The 21,195-nt window shown below is 50.6% G+C and overlaps 1 protein-coding gene across 1 annotated transcript in view; it reads right to left on the reverse strand.

Annotated features, from left to right (window-relative positions):
* LOC138569291 (palmitoleoyl-protein carboxylesterase notum2-like) overlaps nt 1-21,195 on the reverse strand; it is a 105,797-nt gene that overhangs the window by 32,331 nt on the left and 52,271 nt on the right. Inside the window, exons 8-10 of the mRNA XM_069647135.1 lie at nt 18,950-19,141; nt 16,170-16,270; nt 13,968-14,115 (exon numbers count right to left, since the gene is read on the reverse strand). Coding sequence (XP_069503236.1) covers nt 13,968-14,115; nt 16,170-16,270; nt 18,950-19,141 — 441 coding nt within the window. The remainder of the gene's footprint in view (nt 1-13,967; nt 14,116-16,169; nt 16,271-18,949; nt 19,142-21,195) is intronic.

Raw genomic sequence — 21,195 nt, forward strand, 5'->3', positions numbered from 1 at the left:
CCATCATTTCAACTGATGCTCCCTGTTGTGCTGCTATACCGTACATGAAGTTTTCCCATACAGTATCGCCTGGTGGCGCACGGCCACCGCGTCGGCGGGCCACACCTGTTTGGGGCAAGGCGATCTGCACCTTGCTGTGCCGGCACTGACTAAGGCTGCAGGACTGCATTCCCCCTCTGATCTGCTGGCCCAGGAACAGGATCAGATGTTGTGGAGTGTGACCCTGCATCCGTAACCGTCAAAGGAGGAGTTACCAACACTGACATCCCCATAGAGGGTTCTACCCTGGTGCAGGTGGGTTGGACAGAACAGAATCCCTGCCAAAAACACTCACCTGCGACAGCACATAAGTCTCATACGATTCAGCACCTGAATCATAGAGGTCTGGGGAGGTGCAACCAGAGACACCCCTGGACAGTATGGTCTGCAATAAGATTGGGTTTTCACCCACCACCACACCACGTCCTCCACTGGTGCCCGGTCTTGCCTGAGATTCCTAATGGGTCTGCACCATCTCCTCAACCTCAACAGCATCAAGTGCGTCATCACCTGCAAAAACTTGAAAGACAACAAATGGAAACAGGCAAAAGCACCATAGCACACACATAGGCCTGACAAGCCAGAGATCCAGTGCATGATTTACACATGTCCTACATGACAATAACCCTGGCATGCATGCACTGTCATTGAGTTGGAAGGGGAGGCAAAAAGCAGACACTGAGGACACCAAGATGGAAAAGCAACACATTTGCTGCATGCTGGGTAGCACTGGCATCACACATTAGCCTGTGAGTGGCATGTCCAATACACATACATGACACATGCCAGCACACAGATGGCATGTAGCCTAGCCACGGTACATTTGACAAGTACAGCCATATGTCAGTGAATGAGTACTGTCACCCATCCATGTGAGATGGACATGATGAGATGAAAAATGCTAAATAGTGGGACAAAATACGCATGTGCCACACACTGCAACACATCCAGTGTACAATAATACAGTGATCGCAGGCAGATGTACACATTAATGGTTGGTCACTTCAACATGACAGGAAACAACTATCATGTTCCACATTCAAACAGGCCCCACAAATTAATGTGAGCAGGCCAATACTCAATCAGCCTGAATGGTCTAATCATTCACATAACAAGGCAACAAATGTGGGCCAAAGTGTGGTGTAAACAATGTCAGAAGCATGTCACATGTGTGGCATTAGGGCTGAAAAATGCGTTGCAAAAATGGGAGAATTGAAACAATCAGCATGAATGAAAACTGAAAAATTCAGAACAATGTTGTAGCAAGATGACAGTTCAAGGGCAACTGAAGTAATGTGGTGCTAATTGGCTACTGTGGGCAGAAGGGATACTGTCGTACCCAAATCCAAGGCCGGTGAATGTTTTGGAGGAAGCACATGGGTGACCCATACCACTCAGGAGTACACACCCTCACCTGGCACTCAATCAGAACCCGTCACCCAAACAGCATACACATGGATTACACACACATGCATGGGCACTCACCGGACAATGCGTCGTAATCTGGTAGGTCTCCCATGCCTTGGATCTGTTCCTCTGTGACAAGGTTTCCAGCAACAGACTCATGTTCAGTGAGTTGGTTGTCCTCTGATGGAGACCCACCGCCAGTCACCAGAGTAGAGGCATGATTTGAGGCCAGCTCGTTCTTTGCTCTGCGTTTCAGGTCATTCCACCGCTTGTAGCAATCATCAGCTGTGCGCCTCACAAATCCAAGGGCACAAATGAGGTCCGCGATGGTCTGCCAGTGTGCCCTATGTTGACCAGGTGTGGTCTTGCACCCTGTGTCACCACCATTTCGCGGCTATGTTCCGACACATAGGCCACAAGTGCATCAAGTTTGGCGTCATTAAAGCTAGGCTTCCTTGACATGCTGGAATGTGTAGCCGTGTCTGGGGTCTCAGCCTGTAGTGCCAGAGCACCCTTCTTCTTCTTTTTCAAAGGTGGTGCGGATCCTGAGTGGCTTACGCCGCTCTGGTCAGTAGGGGCAGAAACGCAGGTGGACTGGGTACTAGAAGTGTGCGAATGCACAATGACCATATGTCTTGGTGCAGGCATTGGCTGCAGGGTGACTTTGGCAGGGCCAACGTCGGTTTGATGGACCTGGACCGACACTGTCCCGGCTGGGAGACTCAGAGCTGGGGTGGATAGAGCTGCAGCTGCCCCTGCAGCCTCCCCACCCTGCCTACTTGGGGCAGCAGATGACATTGCTGCCCCAGATCCACGTGGCCTGGTGACAGCAACTTGCACCGCCACACGTGGCCTGGTGACAGCAACTTGCACCGCCACACGTGGCTTAGACTTGCTGACCTGGAAGTCAGCCTGGGAGTCATCCTATGCCGGTTCAGGTGCCAAAATGGGCCGGTCCAACAAGGGCTGAGCTGGGATGGTGTCAGCTACGTTTCCCACAACCATGGGGGGGGCATGGGTGTCCCTGATTGGTCCTCCACACAAGGGGGTCTAGGGGCACCCAGCAAATCCTGGCCACGTCCCCTACTGCACCCACCACGCACACCTTTTGGAGGTCGGCCACCTTTGCCTCCCTTACTGGCACTGATGTTGTTGTGCGTATGGGAGTTGCAGTAAACAATTGTCCTGGGCAATTGGGGTGAAAGGGGTAGGGTACTAGATGGAATTCGTACCCTAGTGCTCTAGCAAGGCTGTATGTGACCCCTGGGGGAAGATGACGGGTCACGCAACGCACAGGCACTCCAAAAACAAAAGCACATGTGCACCCAACCCCTGGTAGACCACGTGCGTGGAAAAATAAACCCGCAGTACGCTGTGGCACCCAGAAACACAAAAATAAGCATACGCGTGTTTCACGCAGCCTACAATGACCTCTGAAGGGGTACGCGACACACGGGGCAACCACAGTTGGAAAATATGTGCGCGACTCACCGTCTGCCTTGAAAATGAACGTAAAAAAGACGTGCGTGTGCGCGTAGGCAACACCCCCGCCAAAAGAAGAAAAGAACGCAGTCTGAGGAAACAGGGAGTACGAACTGGAAACGTTGTGAAGCAATCGCGTGTGAACCGACAAGAAGTACAAGATACACCCGCTCACTCTCCACAAAAAGCACGTACAAGGAAATAGCATGATACTCGTACCTTTTAAGCCAGCCCACGCGTGAAACGTCACTTACGCGCTTACGCGCTAAGGCACTTTCCTCCAATAGCACGGTGACGTGCAGTTTTCTCACCTGCTGATTCACTATGCACCCGTGTTGTGGGCAACGCCTGCGCGCCTAACGTCACTGACGCGCTTATGCGCTAAGGGCCTTTCCTCGAATTACACGCTGACGTGCAATTTTTTCACGTGCCAAATCACTCCGTATCAAGCTGGCCACGCGAATACACACGGAAGACCACGCTCCTGCCCAAAAGGCCATTTTCCTGCCCACCAGAGCCCCGAGCACGCTCCCACCTGCCATCTGCTGCTGCCTGACTGCCTGCTGCCCACGTGCCCTGCTATTTGCTGCCTGCACGTCAGCCAGGGGTGCAGTTGCTGTGACCACCCCTGCTGGAACTGAAGACTCCCGACTGGGATACCATCGCTCCACAGCCCAGCCCCAGGACCCAGTTGCCCACCCACACCTGCCTCTGGGGTTGCCATGTCAGGCACAACACCCTCCGACACCACTGGCAACCCCGAGCCAGAGAGGCAGAGGGCCACCAGATTCAGTGCCAGTGAAGTTGGTGTCCTGGTGGAGCAAGTCCTGGGGCAGTATGACGCCCTCTTTGGAAGTTTGCGCGCCGACAATGAAGGACGGACCAGGATCTGGATGGACATCGAGACTGCCATCAACGGGGAGGGGGTGGCAGTCCGCGACATCAAACATGTCCGGAAGCGCTGGGAGGACTTCAGATCCAGGACCCTCGACAAGGCCCAGCACCTCTTGAAGTCAGCGGATGCCAAGGGGTGCCGGGGCCACCTGACGGACCGCCAAATGAGGGTCTTGGAACGCACACGCCTAGCGCTCCACGTCCAGGTCTTTGAGAGGCAGACCCGTCTGGAGTCGAGCGGTAAATGTACATGCATACTGATTGGACGCTGTGCGTGTTGTGGTGTGCCAGTAGTGTGCAGGTTGCACATGTGTTTTTGTAGGGCCATGTATGGATGTGTATGTACAGGGGCGTGAGGCTGACACATGTGAGTCCTCTCATGTGTGAGACACATGGATGGTGTATGTGTTGGTAAGCATGCAGGCCAAATGCAGGTGTGGGAGCACACATGTTTGAATTACTGTGTATGTACGTTGGCATGGTTGTGGTGTCACACATGGATGGTGGTTCCAGCTGCATGTATCTGCACTGTGTACATGTGCATGTGTGTGTATTTGACAAGTGTGCAACTGTGATGCAACATGGATGCATGTGACACTGACATGTAGAAGGCTGAATGGCAGATGTGACATGGATGGCGATCTCATTACTGCGACAGTTGGTGGAGATGTACACATGCATGTAAGTGTGGTGGCCTGTGTGCATGTGTTGTGCATGCCCCGTGTTTCATGTGACATCAGGCTCACCTTCGGCTGCTCGTGCTGTTGTTTGTGTATGGAGGGTGCTCCCTGGTGGAATAATGCTGTTGAATTGATCATGTGTGTGAGTTGAAATGACATGTGTGTTGGGGAGTGTGATGCCATGTCTGAAGTTTGACACTGACACTCATGTACAACTGTCATGTGTGTATCAGTCCATTGTCCAGTGCCCTGATGCCTGTGTTCTATCTCTCCCTGTCTGCAGCGTCAACTGATGAAGAGGGCGGAGAGGGTGCTGTGGAGCAGAGTAGCAGGGATCGCACCACCAGCCGGAGACGCAAGGCCCGGCTCCCCTCCCAGGTTGCCATCTTGTCGGGGAGTGAGGAGTCTGGTGCCGCGTCTCAGGCCGCAGCTGCCGAGGGTAGGTCCAAGAGGCAGAGGTCGGAGGTGGACTCCTCGGCAGCAGAAGGGGAATCTGAGACCCCACAGGGTCCGACGGAGGAAGATGGCACAGAGTCATCCAGTTTGGTGGGGGGTTTGGTGGAGGAGGAGGCCGTGGAAGGGACACACATGGGGTCTGGAGGTGGGGATTCCACTGGTGCTAGTGGTGCAGTGCAGGGGCAGGGACAGGAGGCAGCACAGGCCACCGCGGAGGTGCCCGTGTGTAATCCTGTCCCCGATCCTATGACTGCATCATCCCGCACCAGCAGGGATGCCTACGTCCAGACCCGTTTTCAGGGAGGGGATCCGCTTACAACAACTGGCCTTCCTCTCCCTGCGGACGTGGCTATCCGGGACCGGGTTGAGCCAGTCCTGAGTGGGATGGCGTTGCGTCAACGGGGCATGCGAGGTGACCTGCAGTGTTTTCGTGAAGACACTGCACGCCATCTTGAATGCCTCATTGACCGCGTTGACCTACTGGGACTGATCACCAGGGCTGGATTCCTCCGTTTGCTGGACCTTGTTCCGACCCCCTCCTCACCTGAACACCCTACGCACCAGTTGTCTTCCATGCCATCTTCCCACCCATGTATCACCTGGGTACCCTGTGGAGCTGCCTCTGACCCCAGCGGCCAGGCTGGTGGGGGACACATCCCTGCCACAGTCGGGAGTCGGACGTCCAGCAGGGGTGGCCACCACGAGAACTGCACCCCAGCCAGAGGAGGACGTGCAGGCAGCAAGAGCAGGGGCACAGGCACAGCAGCAACAAGGTGGGAGCCATGATGGCTCGGGGCCATCGACATCGGAGGGGCAGGCATCGGCCAGAGGGCAGGAGGACCCAGGAATACAAGTGTCTTCCGTGTGGCAGCAGTTGGGCCACGCCATAGATGCGGAGCGGCAGCTGGCGGAAGAGGCACGGCTCACAATGGTCAGGGCGGAGAACTCCATGCGGAGGGCACTGAGGCGGGCCGAGTGCCTCGAGGCAATTCGCAGGGAGTTGGAGGTCAACATGTCGTCCTCCCTGCGAACCCTCGGGGCCATGGAGGAGGACCGCCTCCAGGACATTGAGCGGGAGTTCGATGATGCCCTGGCCCGGGACATCGAAAAGTGAGCCGTCGGACTAGCCCGCTGCCATTGTAAATAGTTTTTAGTGTTAGGTTTCATTTTAATTTTCCTTTGATTTGAGGTGATTGGACTATGCCCCACACATTTGTATATAGTTTTTTTCTTAGGTAGTTTCTTAGGTAGGTTTCTTTTCTTTCGTTGGGCTCATGGACCCTTGACAATGGATTGTACATAGTTGGACAATGGATTTATTTGAACTTTTCATTTGGATATGAACATGGATTAATGGATTTTTCTTTTTAACAATGGATTGTACATAGTTGGACAATGGATTAATTTGAACTTTTTCTTTGGATTTCACCATGGATTAATGGATTTTTCTTTTTACGTTTCCTTTGGATTTGCTTTGGTGGAGGGAGAGTTTGGACTATTTTTCTTTTGGATTTCTTTGGATTGGTTATACTTTTCATTTACTCATCTTTTGGACATGCTTTTCATTTCATGTTTGCTATTTTTTTATGCTTTCATTTCATTGCTTTATTTTTGTCCATTATACATTTTGATATTTTACTTCCATGTGTGTGATTCGCTCATTGGGTTCATGCATGTGAAAATGTGGGTTTACGCAATCAATGCCAACCAGTGTGTGTGTGTGACGGACATGTGTTGATGTACATTGTTGACTTTTGGTTTGTGTCTTGAGATAGGCATGTCAGTGTGGGGTTGATTGGGAAATCATTGCGTCTCAAGACTGGGGTGGCGTGCTGTGGTATTGTGGTGTAGAAGTGGGCCATGATTGTGCATCTTTATGTCATGTAGGGGGGGACATGAGTGGGGGCCTGCTGGCAGGTGCCCCTCACTGCTGGGGGGTGGAGGTGCAGGGGGACATGAGTGGGACATGAGTGGGGGCCTGCTGGCAGGTGCCCCTCACTGCTGGGGGGGTGGGAGTGCAGGGGGACATGAGTGGGGGCCTGCTGGCAGGTGCCCCTCACTGCTGGGGTGTGGGGGTGCAGGGGGACATGAGTGGGACATGAGTGGGGGCCTGCTGGCAGGTACCCCTCACTGCTGGGGGGTGGGGGTGCAGAGGGACATGAGTGGGACATGAGTGGGGGCCTGCTGGCAGGTGCCCCTCACTGCTGGGGGGTGGGGGTGCAGGGGGACATGAGTGGGACATGAGTGGGGGCCTGCTGGCAGGTGCCCCTCACTGCTGGGGGGTGGGGATGCAGGGGGACATGAGTGGGACATGAGCGGGGGCCTGCTGGCAGGTGCCCCTCACTGCTGGGGGTGGGGGTGCAGGGGGACATGAGTGGGACATGAATGGGGGCCTGTTGGCAGGTGCCCCTCACTGCTGGGGGGTGGGGGTGCAGTGGGACATGAGTGGGAGCCTGCTGGCAGGTGCCCCTCACTGCTGGGGGGTGGGGGTGCAGGGGGACATGAGTGGGGGTCTGCTGGCAGATGCCCCTCACTGCTGGGGGTGCAGGGGGACATGAGTGGGGGCCTGCTGGCAGGTGCCCCTCACTGCTGGGGGGTGCGGGTGCAGGGGGACATGAGTGGGACAGGAGTGGGGGCCTGCTGGCAGGTGCCCCTCACTGCTAGGGGGTGGGGGTGCAGGGGGACATGAGTGGGGGCCTGCTGGCAGGTGCCCCTCACTGCTGGGGGGTGGGGGTGCAGGGGGACATGAGTTGGTGATCACTAGTGCAAGGTGACATGTGGGCTGGCTGCGGGACATGACCAGGGGTGCAGGGTAGTCCACTGTGGTGTGGGATGCATGCAGGGCCCGTGGAGGGGGTAGAGGGCACACCTGGGAGGACCCACACTGCCAATTCACGTGTGGCACTCCCCGCGCACCCCACTGGATACACATACCCCGCTCTGACAGCGGAATTGCGTGTGAAACTTCCCGCGCACGCCTGAAATACACGTACCCCGCCCGCACAGGGCCAATCGCGTGTGAAACTTCCTGCACACCCCCGAAATACACGTACCCCGCTTGCACAGGGTCAATCGTGTGTGAAACTTCCCACGCACCCCCGAAATACACGTACCCCGCTCGCACAGGGCCAATCGCGTGTGAAACTTCCCGCGCCCCCCCCGAAATCCACATACCCCACTCGCACAGGGTCTACCGCGTGTGAAACTCCCTGCGTACCCCCCAAATACACGTAGCCTGCTCGTACAAGCCCAATCGCGTGTGAAACTTCCTGCACACCCCCGTAATACACGTACCCCGCTCGCACAGGGCCAATCGTGTGTGAAACTTCCCGCGCAACCCCGAAATCCACGTACCACGCTTGCACAGGGCCTACCGCGTGTGAAACTCCCTGCGAACCCCAGTAATACACGTACCCCGCTCGCACAGGCCCTACCGCGTGTGAAATTCCCCTCGAACCCCAGTAATACACGTACCCCGCTCACACAGGCCCTACCGCGTGTGATAATTCCAGCACACCCCAGGAATACACGTTCCCCGCTCAGCATTTGCTGTGTAGCGGCCCTGTAAGCTGGTCCAGGGTTAGCGCAGCCCTTTGCGCTGGATTGGGGATTTTGATGGCTTTTCCTTGCGCGAGGGGCGTTCTTGGGGGCGTAACTTGCGCTGCGGGATGTTCTCTGCGCCAGGGCTCTTTTTGCCTTGGGAATTCCATGAATACGCGGTGCGCCAGAATGCTGTTTAGCGTACACTGCGCTGAAATCTATGAATTACTCCCTGAATGTGTGCTCACCATATTTTCTATGAAAATGTATTCTTTATATAGGGAAAGGCAAGAAATAAACACTACAATAATGGGTTAGTAAACTGCATAAGATACATGCACAACATGTTAGCAAGTACGTTATCAGTTTAAGAGAACTAAATAAAGAGTATTTCCTGCAAAAGAACATGCAGTTTCAGGCAAATATTTATTTTCCTATGCAGAGCAGTAAATATTTTTTAAAGAGGCCAAAGGGAAACTGTTGAGTGGATTGGGGAAAGCTTTTAGAGAAAAGAGTTACCCTTTGCAGAAATGATCAAAGGAGCAGTATCTGTAATGCTGGTGGAGCTCAAGCCATGAAAGATCCTCGGTTAAGAAGAGGGGACTGCCAGATGGAGATCTAGCTAAAGAAAGGACTTGCCAGCAGCAGTGGAGAATCAGGAGAGCAATACCCTGGATATTTGAGGCAGTTCTGCAGCAGCGGCGGTTTCCAGAGGCAGTAACTGTGCATGTTGTTTGGCAACAACAGAGACGACAGTCTGGTGCAGGAGGAACCCCAAGGCAATTGGAAAGAATTACTATTTAAGATTCAGCATTTTCAGGGACAAGCGTCTGAGTCAAGGGAGCTGAACGGCAAAGAAGCTGTGGTTGGCGATAGTTGGTGATGCATGGTCCCTCTGCCATTCTCAAGCTCAGGATTTGGATTTTGTGGATTGAGTCAACTTGAGAAGACCCCTGAGAGGAACTCTGTTGAAGATTCATCCACAGAGATATACTGATCAGGGTCCAACATGGAAGAAGAACCAGGAGGCTAGATTGGCGATGCAGTTGCAAGACAAAAGAGCAACACAGGCCCCAAGAGCTTCCTAGATGGAGAAGATACAACCAGTTGCTTGCCTGATTCCCTAGGGTGAGGAAACCCATGTCCACATGGTACAGAGAGTCTCCTGGGTGCTGGCAGCTATGGGGTTTCCACCTCTGGATCTGTGAGATACAAGGAGACTCAGCCGCTGCCTTCTGGTCTTCTGGGGAGGATGAGCTTCTCCATCGGATTCGGTGCAGGGCCAAGGAGGCTTTTGCAGAGGTCCGGTCCTTCCTCTGGCAACAGGTCTTCCATGAGTGCAGGTACAAAGTACGGAAGTGAGTGTGTAAGGGGGTCTGCTTTTATTACTGTTGGGAGGCAGTGTGTGAACACTACCAAATCACACAAGCATCATTCAAACAGAGGGGTGGTCATCCCATCAAGCACACCCTTGCACTAAGTAAGGGCTCTCATGAACAAAAAAAATGAATCCACACTATTTCCGACAGGCATCTGCATATGCCATTCAGAACTGGTTTCAGGCAGACTACATGCCCTAGTCCAGGGACAAAGGCATCCTGTGGTCAAAGATGGCCAGACACAGAGGGAGACAAGGAATAGTCATGTGACTGATGCTCTTTGAGGCAAATAATGATAGCCTGTGTTTTGTGAATGGAATAGGGAGGTCTAGATCGATCCTAGCCAGGTAAAATGGTTTCCACGAGGCAGATGCAATATTATACAATGTTAAATCAACCACCAGTCTAGCCACATAAATAACAGAGACGGGTGTGATGGGGGGACCCGCCACAGCAAACCACGCTAACTTGAATGGTAACTCCAAGGGTGTATATTGGAACTTTACAATTGATTTGGGCCAAGGATTGTCAGGTAATTCTCAAGGCTAAGCGTGTTCTTGGGGAATTGGCACTAGGGCCGTCCCTGTCTATCTCAACTTCCCATTCCTTTCCCTCCTCCCTGGCCATGGAATCCTTACTGGGATGTAAGTAACTTGCCAAAGGTGGCACCTACATGTCTGATGTTCTGACCAAAGCTGATGGTAATTTCCCTAAATCGGTGGCTTGCTACCTCTCTAGGGGTCTTGGTTGTCTCTGAACTATCCAACTTAGTAGTCTTAGGAAGATAGGGATGGTGCCTTCTTTCACCGGGTGTCACTCTTCTGTTTCTCACACCCATTCTTTCCTGACCCTTTTCTACATTGGTCTCAACAGATGTTCTCTTCCCACTGTACTACTGTCCCTCCGATCTCTCACTCCGCCTTTCCATCTCCACCCTTTGATCTTATCGCTCTCTTTCACTTCTTATTGTCGCCACCTCTTGTTACCTCCATTGTTATCCTTTCCACCTTGCTCCCATCTACTTCAATGCCTATTGCTGTTCTTCTGTTATAATCTGTCTGCTCAGCCCAAGACTCCTATAATCTCACTCCATGTCACTCCTACTACTCTCCCTCTACTGCTATTCCTACTCTGTTAACACTCACTACTGCCCTCTCCTACCAGTACCTATTCCTTCGCACTGCCCTCTACTACAACTACTATCTCCCACTACCGCTGGTCTCTCTCTATTGCGACTATCACTCACTAACGATGCTACCACCAACTACTACTTCCTAGTCCCACTATCACTCTACCACTCCCACAACTACTACCGCCTCTGATACCACCTCTTAATCCCACCACTACTCCGCTACTGTACTGCACTCCCTCCTTATTCCCAAGCTCAAACACTCCACACCCCCTGTCCCCCAATAACTTTTGCACTCCAGTCGCTCTCGCCTCCTCTGGTCTCTCGGACATCCTCCACCAACTCCTGTCCTCACCCATCTAACCCACCTTCAACCACTCAATAACACTTACTTAAATATCCCACCCCTAGCCAGAATTGGTCTACTTACCTTATCCAATAGCTTACTTGTCTCATGGGGGTGTGGCAGGGGAGGGGTCAGGGATGGGTGATAAGGGATGGTAAGCCCCACCCTCTCTTGCCTCATTTCTCACAATGACCTTGCACTGGTCAGAAGGGAACGTCTGTTCCCTCTTCTCTAAGTCTGAGGATAGGGCTAGTTTACCATTCCCTGGTAGTTTAGTGGCAACCTTGCCAGTAAGGCCTTTGTTTTTAAACAATAATCCCTGGTGGGCTATTCGTGGTGTGCATGCTCCATTTTTGGACATCACATTCACTCCTAGAGCCTCTGCAGCGTCCTCACTCATGGCGGGTGTTGTGCTGTTCGTGGCATCCCCAAGCATACCGGCAGTCAACTGCTTCACATCCCCTGCTGGTGTTGCTATGCTAGGAGCATCCTGCTGCATCCGGTTGCTGGCAGCTCCACAGCCCGATATCTTCTGGGCTGCAGCGGGGCCTGCAGCAGCCCCGCTTACTCTGCCTTTCTATGCGGCGGGGTCTGCCGGGGACTTGCCGCCATCAGGTAAGCATGGGAATGGAGGAGGCCTGCCCACACACGCTCCGGGACTGTGGGTGGGTGGGGTGGGCCACAGGGCCTGTACGCAGGGTCTGTCACACCGGCTACTACATTATGGGGTACCCCTGCCTTCAGAGTCATATGGGCTCTTACAGCAGAGGACAAAAAACAGAGCCACCCTCTCAGTCAGGATTTGGATTAAATGTTGCATGAGGCTTTTATAGACTTTACCTCGCCTACCACTTAGTCTTTCCATATTCTCATGGTTATTGCTTCGAATTGATATTAAATTCATCATGATATTATGAAAAGTGTATTGTAACCAAATCACTAGTTTGCTCATATGATATTATGGTTGGGATATGCAGCATTAACACACCAATTGCTACAGATCCGAAAACGTTATCATTTTCATCCACTTCTTGATAAGCATCACTAATTTGGTGTTTATGATACTATAGTTGGGAGTACGTGGCTCTAAGCAACCAATTATTATAAATCCTAAAAGATCATTATTTATTGCTTAAATGGGACTAGCATCCATCCCACGTAGCCCTGAAGAAGCTTTAGGAGAGTGAAACACGTGTTGACTAGGGCACTGTCTGTTTCATCAGCATACATTAGCCAGTTTCGTCATCGTTCAATCCCTGTGAATCTTTAATGATTCTACATTCAAATGCAATTTTCATGATGTTATCATGCATATAATATCAACTGAAAGCAATTACCACAAGAATTTGGAAAGAGAAAGTGGTAGGTGCAGTAAAGTCTATAAAAGTCTCATTCTACATTTAGTATTATACTGAAACAGAGGGTATAAGTGTCATTTTATAGCCATTGCAGCCAACCAATCTGATTTCACCTCAAATTGGTGCTGGCAAAGTCCCACATTCACCCTACTCTAACCATTAAACACATGTAGGATTTGGATTAAGCCTGGCTAGGGCTAAAAATAGACTAAAAAACCAGGGAATTCAGCAAAAAGTGGGTGGGACCACCAATACTAAGCAAAGTAGATCCTAACACTGGAATCCTGCCCTAACACCCGGTCAAAAACATACAGTTGCCAACGGCAGAACACAAAAGTTATTTACTTAGATCAATTTGTTGCCTCGTAAAGAGTGCTACAATATAGAAACTCAGACCCTTGTTGAGGGTTGCAAGAAAAATGTGTTCCGTCGTAGTTTCAAAGAAATGAACACTATGACGCAAACCTTTAAGTATGAAAATGATTTACTGAAACTATGATATGATATGATAAGTCATTAGTAACGCACCTTTACACAAGTGTTTCTAGGCGAGACAAGACCAGGCAGGGAAGACAGAGGGAGGACAAAAAAAAAATCATACTAGGTCTTGTGTCATTCAGATCGTGCAAGTGCAGGGAGAGGAGAAGTGCCAGGGGGAGGGAAAGGGAGAGTGCAATAAGCAAAGCTCAAGTAAGTGCCGCCGGAGTGGCCGGTTTTAAGTAAGTGCAATGCATTTCTAAATAGTGCTCAACACCGAAAAAAGTGAGTTGGAGAAAGAATGAAAATGAAAAGTAAAGTAACCACTTCCCCCACGTGACTTGTAATTTGAAAATAAAGAAAAATAACCACAATGTTTTTTGCTTTTGGAATCATTCATACAAATTCGTTATCTTAGCCAAACCAGGGCATCTATGTCCATCACTTGACATGTTTTACTCTTTCATGATTCCAGAATTTAGCATGTGTGAGGAACCCCCTGTTCTTCTCAGGGCGCTCTTTATGGCAGCACTCTAAGTCAAATGATAAGGGTGACTCTTAACACCCAGTGGCCCCATATTATCCCTAGAGCCATCAAATGTTGTCCCAATGCTAGGCAGTTGGTGTGATATTAATCCTTGCAACATCCCTTCTCTGCTTGACCACCTACCCCTATCACCCGATGCCCACCCCTCACAAAACTCAGTGTTTTGAACTCTTCAAGTACTCTATATTTTGCACTCAGCATTTTCCCTACAATCGTTGAATAGTAGTACTCACGAGATATCATGGAGTGAGTTTTTTGTTTCTCGCCCAAGGTTGAGGATGTCGCTCCATTGCTTCTCAGTCACTGAGTTAACCGCAAGTCGAATATTTTCTAATGTCAACTGTTCCTGATCAAAGAGCCACTGGACGACGAAAATTGGGGCTGGAAATAAATAAGGCGAGATCAGAGTTGGCAATGTGGTTTGTGTTTTGGAGATGGGTCATCTGCCATATACATCTTGTTTGTGGCAAAGATATTATAAAGCCGCATCCAGGCATTGTTGAATATAATAATGATTTGAGTTCAAAAGTAGCACTTCATGTGGGATTTTTCATGCTTCTAAGCGCTGGTTCATCAATTTCTGACGGGGTAAAGGCCACTTCAGCCCCGACAGGGTATTCGAACTTGCATACTGCAGACTATCCTCATGAGGATGCGAGCACTTGACTTGTAAGCTATCCACCCAGAAATTGATCTGAGAAGGCTAGCATCTCAGAAACAAAGTAATATTCTGCCTGGAAATATTTCATTTAACTTTCCCAGGGAAATCACGATTTTACATTTGATTTAGAATTATACCTTTGAGATAGGGAGCTACAATAGTCAGTTACTGCGCTTTTAGAATGGATCTGGGTATGACCAATTGGTCTCAAGTTGGAACCCTACTCCCAGGCTTTCAACCTTCTGAAGTTGATGCATCAAGAATGTATGGCTGGATTAACAAAGATGTTAACAGGAGTAAATCGGATTTACCCCTGGATTTACACCAAGAACTGGCTATTTGAGTCACGAAAGAAGCTACTGTGAGTAACTCTTAAGTGTAAGTTAGGAGAAAATGAGAGTTACTCAGAGTTTTTTTCCCTGAATGTTGTACTACTCTTCATGTAATGTAGTGTAATTTGCCATTTGTATAGCACCTTTTCCCATTGGTATGGTCTCAAAGCACTGTAGGTAAATGCCCCTGGGGAACTGAAGTGCAGGGTGTGGAAACATTCGTCAGAGGAGTTTAGAATGCATGTGTGCATTTTAGCCAATGCGAGGGTGGGTAGGGGGTGGCCAAGTCCCGACTAGCTACCCATATCCTGCTGGCATGTGGATGGGTGCTTTGCGGTCGTCTGGAGAGTATGCGAGTGCAGGAGATTCATTATGTGTCCAGCTAGACCGAATGTTTGTCATGGGGGATAGCTACATTCTAATGGCAGAGGTGTTGTGTGATATTTCATGAAAATGGTGTATGATTGCTGATGCGTGTGGGTGGGAGGCCTTGCCTTTGGCTATCTTCCATAGGCATGGAGAGTGATATATACCCTTCTTGGTTTTGTAGATGTTGCATGGATTCTGTCATCTGGACTGCTGGAGTTTATTTTCACTGTCTCTCTGTAATTTCAAGGGGGCTTCATTGCTGCCTCGGCTTACCAGAAAGGAGGTTAAATAGCCAGAGGAGTGCATGCGTGTAAGTCAAGGGTAAGTCAGACTTACTCCTGCCAACTCTTTACTAGAAACAATGGGGGTCATTCCGAGTTGGGCGGTAGCCATGGTGCTATTAGCCTCCCAAACCGGGTCCGGGTCCGGTCTGGGTGAATGGGTACTTAACAGGTCATTCCGACCCTGGAGGACCCGGTAAGTCCCCATTCACCAAACCATTCCCCATTCCCATTGAGCCCCCGTAGGGCTCAATGGGAATGGGGACGGCAACAATAACGGTACTGCAAATTGTGGTACCGTTATAAGCTCCAAGGACCCTTAACAGGAACCGCAAAGGACGTGTGGTCACACCACACGTCCTTTATGGTTCCCTTTAAGGAAACTCGGAATTGGGCGGTAAGGGATTACCGGCACCGGTCTACTTACCGGTGCCCGGTATCCCTTACCGCCCAACTCGGAATGAGGCCCAATGTGTTTCTTTAAATTTCACCAAAACTGCAACTCCCAGAAGCATTGGTGTATCTAAAGCGCAGGACTGAAAAACTGGCACCCATGAAGCATGAGGCTGTGTGTAACAGTGCAGCAAATACATGTGACTGACATGGTGAGAGGGCACCTGCTCAGAAAAAGTCAGGTTCTAGAAAGAAAGGGGTGCACAGACTATATAAGAAGGTGCCATCCCTTCTGCAGGAGCAGAATCAAATTAGATAGAATGGAAATGTAGGGATGAGGCTGTTGTCATAGCGCATGGTTGCTCTCTGAAGTGTGTGGCACAATTTAAGAAACCTTACCTTTCAATGAAGAATGTAATTTGTAGCCCATAAAGCATTGCCACTCCTCGTTTTTCTTGAACTGTAGCCTGCATTTGTCAGGAAGGAGTCCGTGCCACAGCCTGTCAATAAAGGGTACATTATTAATACACACAGGTGATCATTTTGCTTTTAATCGTAATTTGATGGCGGGGAGCTGTTACGTTTACACTGCAACATAAATGGCTCCCTGCATTTGCACTCCACTGTGTGAAGTCTGACATGCAAGCATGTTGGGAAGGGTTTATTTGCAATTGTACATGCTGCCTGCTTTATTTTGATGCATACAGCAGGTGGACCCCAAAGGTCCAGCATTTACACCGGCATGAAAATCCATTCTGCCCAAATGCTGGAGCATTTGTATGGTGGAGAGGAAAAAAGAAGGTGGAAATGCAAGTTGTGCTCTGCTGCTCCTTGCGCCATAGAAATGACTGAAAGTGGGGTGTGACATAACAAACGTGTAAAAGCAGTTAGTTACATTTCGCCCCTATTGAACATCAGCCCCACAGAGCGTTATCAAGGCATGAGTGAACCACGTGAAACAGGTATGGTGTGGAATGCCAAAAAAAGAACTGGCATGAGACACAGAGCGGTAGCAAGGGGGGATAAAACAACATGGAACAACAGTTATGACATGGGATGTTCTTTAAAGACCAGGCATGAATGATGGCATAGTTATGCCTGGAGAAATTATTTTAAAAGTACTCAGTGTGCCCCCACCAATTTAAATGTGAGAGTCAGCCTGGTTTGCAGATGCCTGTGGGTTTTTGTTATAGCGCCTGAAAAAAACCCAATACATCTCCATGGAAAAGAGCCACACATCTCCAGGGAAGAGTCGCACATCTCCAGGGAAGAGCCACACATCTCTAGGGAAGAGCCACACATTATCTTCAGGTATGAGGCACTCATCATCTTCAGGGAAGAGCCACAACTCTCCAGGGAAGAGCCACACATCTCTAGGGAAGAGCCACACATCTCTAGGGAAGAGCCAAACATATCCAGGGAAGAGCCACACATCTCTAGGGAAGAGCCACACATCTCTAGGGAAGAGCCACACACCTCCTGGGAAGAGCACAAATCATCTTCAGGGAAGAGCCACATATCTACAGGGAAGAGCCACACATCATCCTCAAGTAAGAGGAACTCATCATCTTCACGGAAGAGCCACAACTCTCCAGGGAAGACCACACATCTCCAGGGAAGAGCCAAACATCTCCAGGGAAGAGCCACACATCTCTAGGGAAGAACCACACATCTCTAGGGAAGAGCCACACATCTCTAGGGAAGAGCCACACATCTCCAGGGAAGAGCCACACACCTCCTGGGAAGAGCACAAATCATCTTCAGGGAAGAGCCACATATCTCCAGTGAAGTTGGAAGGAGGGTCAAGCGGGATTGTGATTATTCTTATGAAAAATAAAGTTGCAGCAATAACGTCAAATGCTGCAGGAATGGAGACAATTGTGATATTAAAGGAAGGGGTTGGATAAGGGTGCATGGGAGGGGCATAGCTAGAGGAAGGCGAGCCCTGGCATGAATGAATATCATTCAAATAAGCTAGCACATTACACTCTACTGTAAGAGATTGGAGTAGGTTAATGCACCCGCTGCTGCGATCTGTGTGTAACCTGCAGGTCACAGGCTTGAATCTGGGTAGGAATGACTGAACCTTACATGCATCTGAAAAGTACAGCCGAAGTGAGTAATTGTAAAATGTATTACGGGACATGTATTATCAATCCCATGGCAGGCCTTCTTGGGTCTGCTTTTAAAACTTTCAACATTGGTAAAATGAGTATATTGAAGTTTAATATTAATATTTAATATATTTTAATGTAAGGGGTTTTGGCAGATGTTAAAGGCCCATAGAGCTGGGGCAGTCAATTACACATTATGGGTTACTAATGTTACAATAAGGAGAGGCCATGGCTGGCAGGTCAAAACCCCGAAAAGGCCAGCAGTGCTTGTGCAGGTTCATTTACGTGTCAAGCAGGCGTGATGCTGAACTGCACCCCTCTGGGCTGCTTACTAGAAGGGTAGTGCTGTAATGGTATGTGATCATTGCAGCCCTGTGCCTGGGAAACACAGCACAGTACCTTTCGTGTCAGTGTTTGCCTTTTAAATATTATTTGTTTGTTAACTGAAAGCAAATGGACTAATTAGGTTTTGGCTAGAAACAAGCTGCCACCAAGAAGCCGTTAGTTCTGCAAATAGACCTTACTGGTGGAAGGGGCGGGCTGTGTCCTTTTCAAATTACTGTATTCTTAAACTGTGATGAGCCTAAAACAAACATGAACCTATCACAAATCTGACACATGAACGTTTAACAACTTCGAGAGGTTTGACCAGCGGGCAATGGCATGAAAAGGCGGGTAATTAAGCTTTTAGACAGGTGCCTGCTTCCAGGTTGTTCTCTACCCTTCCTACACACAACGTGTGCACAGGGTGGGTGGGTGCATTTTTTTTACCACACTTTCTAAACGTTTTAGGCATAGCTTAGTCAAGTTTATGTCAGACATACAGAAACCTTTAGGGAATGCATTGCAAAAGAAATGTGAATACCCACAGAGTTCTGAATATGCGCATGTCCGGCTCATTAACTTTGAATGTCTGTAACCACCCTGCCCCCTTGCACTCCACCGACAGACCCCGTGCAACACTCGGGTGTACTTCTTTACTCAGCTGTTTTTTTAGAGCCTAGAGCTTCCAAAAAGATTTCAAAATGTAGCAAAAATCATATTTTAGACGAAAGTCAACTCTACCTTTGGCCTTTTTTGATGGCATCGATTGGGGAGCAGGACAAGAAATCGACACACGCGGAAGGATTTTGTGGTTTCAGGTCCAGGAACCATCCGGAGTCCACCACTCCACGCACCTGAACGCCGTCAGCATCCATATGTTCCAATGCTTTGGCTACTCGGTCCACATTCAGAAGCACCCCAATTCCTCCGGCGCTGTAGAGGAGAGAAGGCCCTAATTAGAGGGGGTACATCTGTGCCAGTCTTCCCCTTTCGTTCAGTAGACAAGAAATAAATGCTGTAATCCTCTCACAAAACCCAACCCTTCTGCTTCAGTTAAGATATCACCTATTGCAAGCTAATGTGCATCAATGTGGCACAGCGCCCTTCTGCCATTTTGGGGGTCTCTTGGCCAAGGTTTCTGTAATAGAGGTGGGGAGTGTTTGTGTGGGCTGGGGCCGAGGGCGCAGCAGGTACGAAATGTGAAGTGTGGATGGGTGCAGGCTAAAAGTATGGGGTCCTGTGTGCTAATACGACTCTGGATGGTTTGTGGCCTACCTGCTACCAAGATGGCTGCATCAGAGGTTTTAAGATACCATTCTAAAGGCGATGCTCCATGGGCTTAGATACATGCCTTGATGGAGCGCTGTACTTTCAGGTCACCCAGACTTTGTTTTCGGCTTAACCTGAAAACCAGGTTAACTGTGGCCTATTTCAAACAAAGCAGGCTCTGCAGTGGTATGATGGGAGGCCGTTAACACTCTTAGGGCCTTAGTCGAAGAAGCGTTTTATAATGATGCAATCCCATTGAAAAACGCTCTGTGAATCAGGCCCTTCGAATGATATTCCTACCCGCTGTCCAGGGCTGTTTGCTGTAGCGGACTGCATTCATGTGTATGTGCGGTCCTCTTCAGCTAACAGAGTTTGACAGCAGGTTTGAAGGTGTCGACGAAGGCACCACAAAATGGAGGAGGCACCCCCGATAATCCGGGCAGTGTCCCCCTCCTGACCCCCCCCCTCTCTGGAGAAAGGGGAGGCGCCGGGTTCAGCGCGGCAAACGGCAGCAAAGCCCGCGAAAACAAGGGAACGCGGCAAAACACAAGGAAAGCCTGCGAAGGGCGGACAAAAGAAAGGGGAGGGGTCTCCCTCTTTATAACAGACTTGATCTCCAGGGGAAGCAGCATCCAGCCTCCGCAAGGGACCCCGCCCGGTAATTGTGGAAGGAGCTTTTCGTTTTCGTTTTGGAAGGAGCAGCGTTTCGTGTATTCCAGCGAGAGGCCGGAGACTTCGGGAGTGAGTCGGCGCCGGCGGGAGAAGAGGAGCTGCTGGGACGGAGGAGCGATCGAGGGGCCACCGTATTGCCGGAGGTGGAGGAGAGCAGAAGAAGACTCCCGCGGCACCTCTAGGCTAGAGCAGCATCGCGGCGGTCTGTCTGAGAGGCCGCGGAGTGCCGGAGAGAGGCAGGGGGGCCGGGGAGCTCGCCGATGCCGGAAGGCACAGCTGTTTCCTTAGGCAACAACGAGAGCTGCGCTGCGGAGCTGCGGCGTTCCACGGAGCGGATGCGTCACAGCATCCGGCACCCGGGACGGGTGCAAGAGACACCCGGGCACGGCAAGAAGGCGATCGGAGCACCGATGGAGGAAGCGCCCAGGGCCCAGCAGTGTCACACGGCGGGGAGCTGCTCGCGCTGACCCTACGGCCATACCACCCTGAACCAACAACAGAGCGGTGGCGGAAAGGGCATCAGGGGCCGAGGAGTCATGCGGCAGAGGTCTCCGGTGGTGCTTTGAATAACATTGTAGCAGGCATTTCGCTTGTTGCCTCGCAGGCAGCATTGGAACCGACTGACTGGGGGAACACGTGTGCGGCGGGGGCAGCTTCATACAGGCAAGCCCGCTTCTCTTCACTAGTGGGAGGCACGAGGGGGCTGAGTGCATAGCCCGGGCGGCCAAGAAAGACAGGCAAGCAGTGCCTAAAAAGCAGCTCCCGCCAAACAACAGCGACAAACATGGATTTAGAGCCTATATCTCCATGGCCAAGCTGGTGGTGGCCAAGCACGGCTGCAACTGGATGGAGGCTTTGGCTACACAGCCTGAGGAGGAGCAGCCAGGGACAAGCGAGTGCCCCGATTCCCCATTGATGTTTCCGAATGAGGAAGATATGCAGGAGCAGGAAGGAGAGGGGCGCGAGGAGGAAGAGGAAGAACCAACTGGAAAGAGGAGGAGAGTTATGACTCAAAGGGCCGTGGCGAGCAAAGAGCAGGCGGCCAA

This window comes from Ambystoma mexicanum, chromosome 2q, assembly GCF_040938575.1.
Source record: "Ambystoma mexicanum isolate Mex_15411 chromosome 2q, UKY_AmexF1_1, whole genome shotgun sequence".
In the NCBI taxonomy this organism is placed as follows: Eukaryota; Metazoa; Chordata; class Amphibia; order Caudata; family Ambystomatidae; genus Ambystoma; species Ambystoma mexicanum.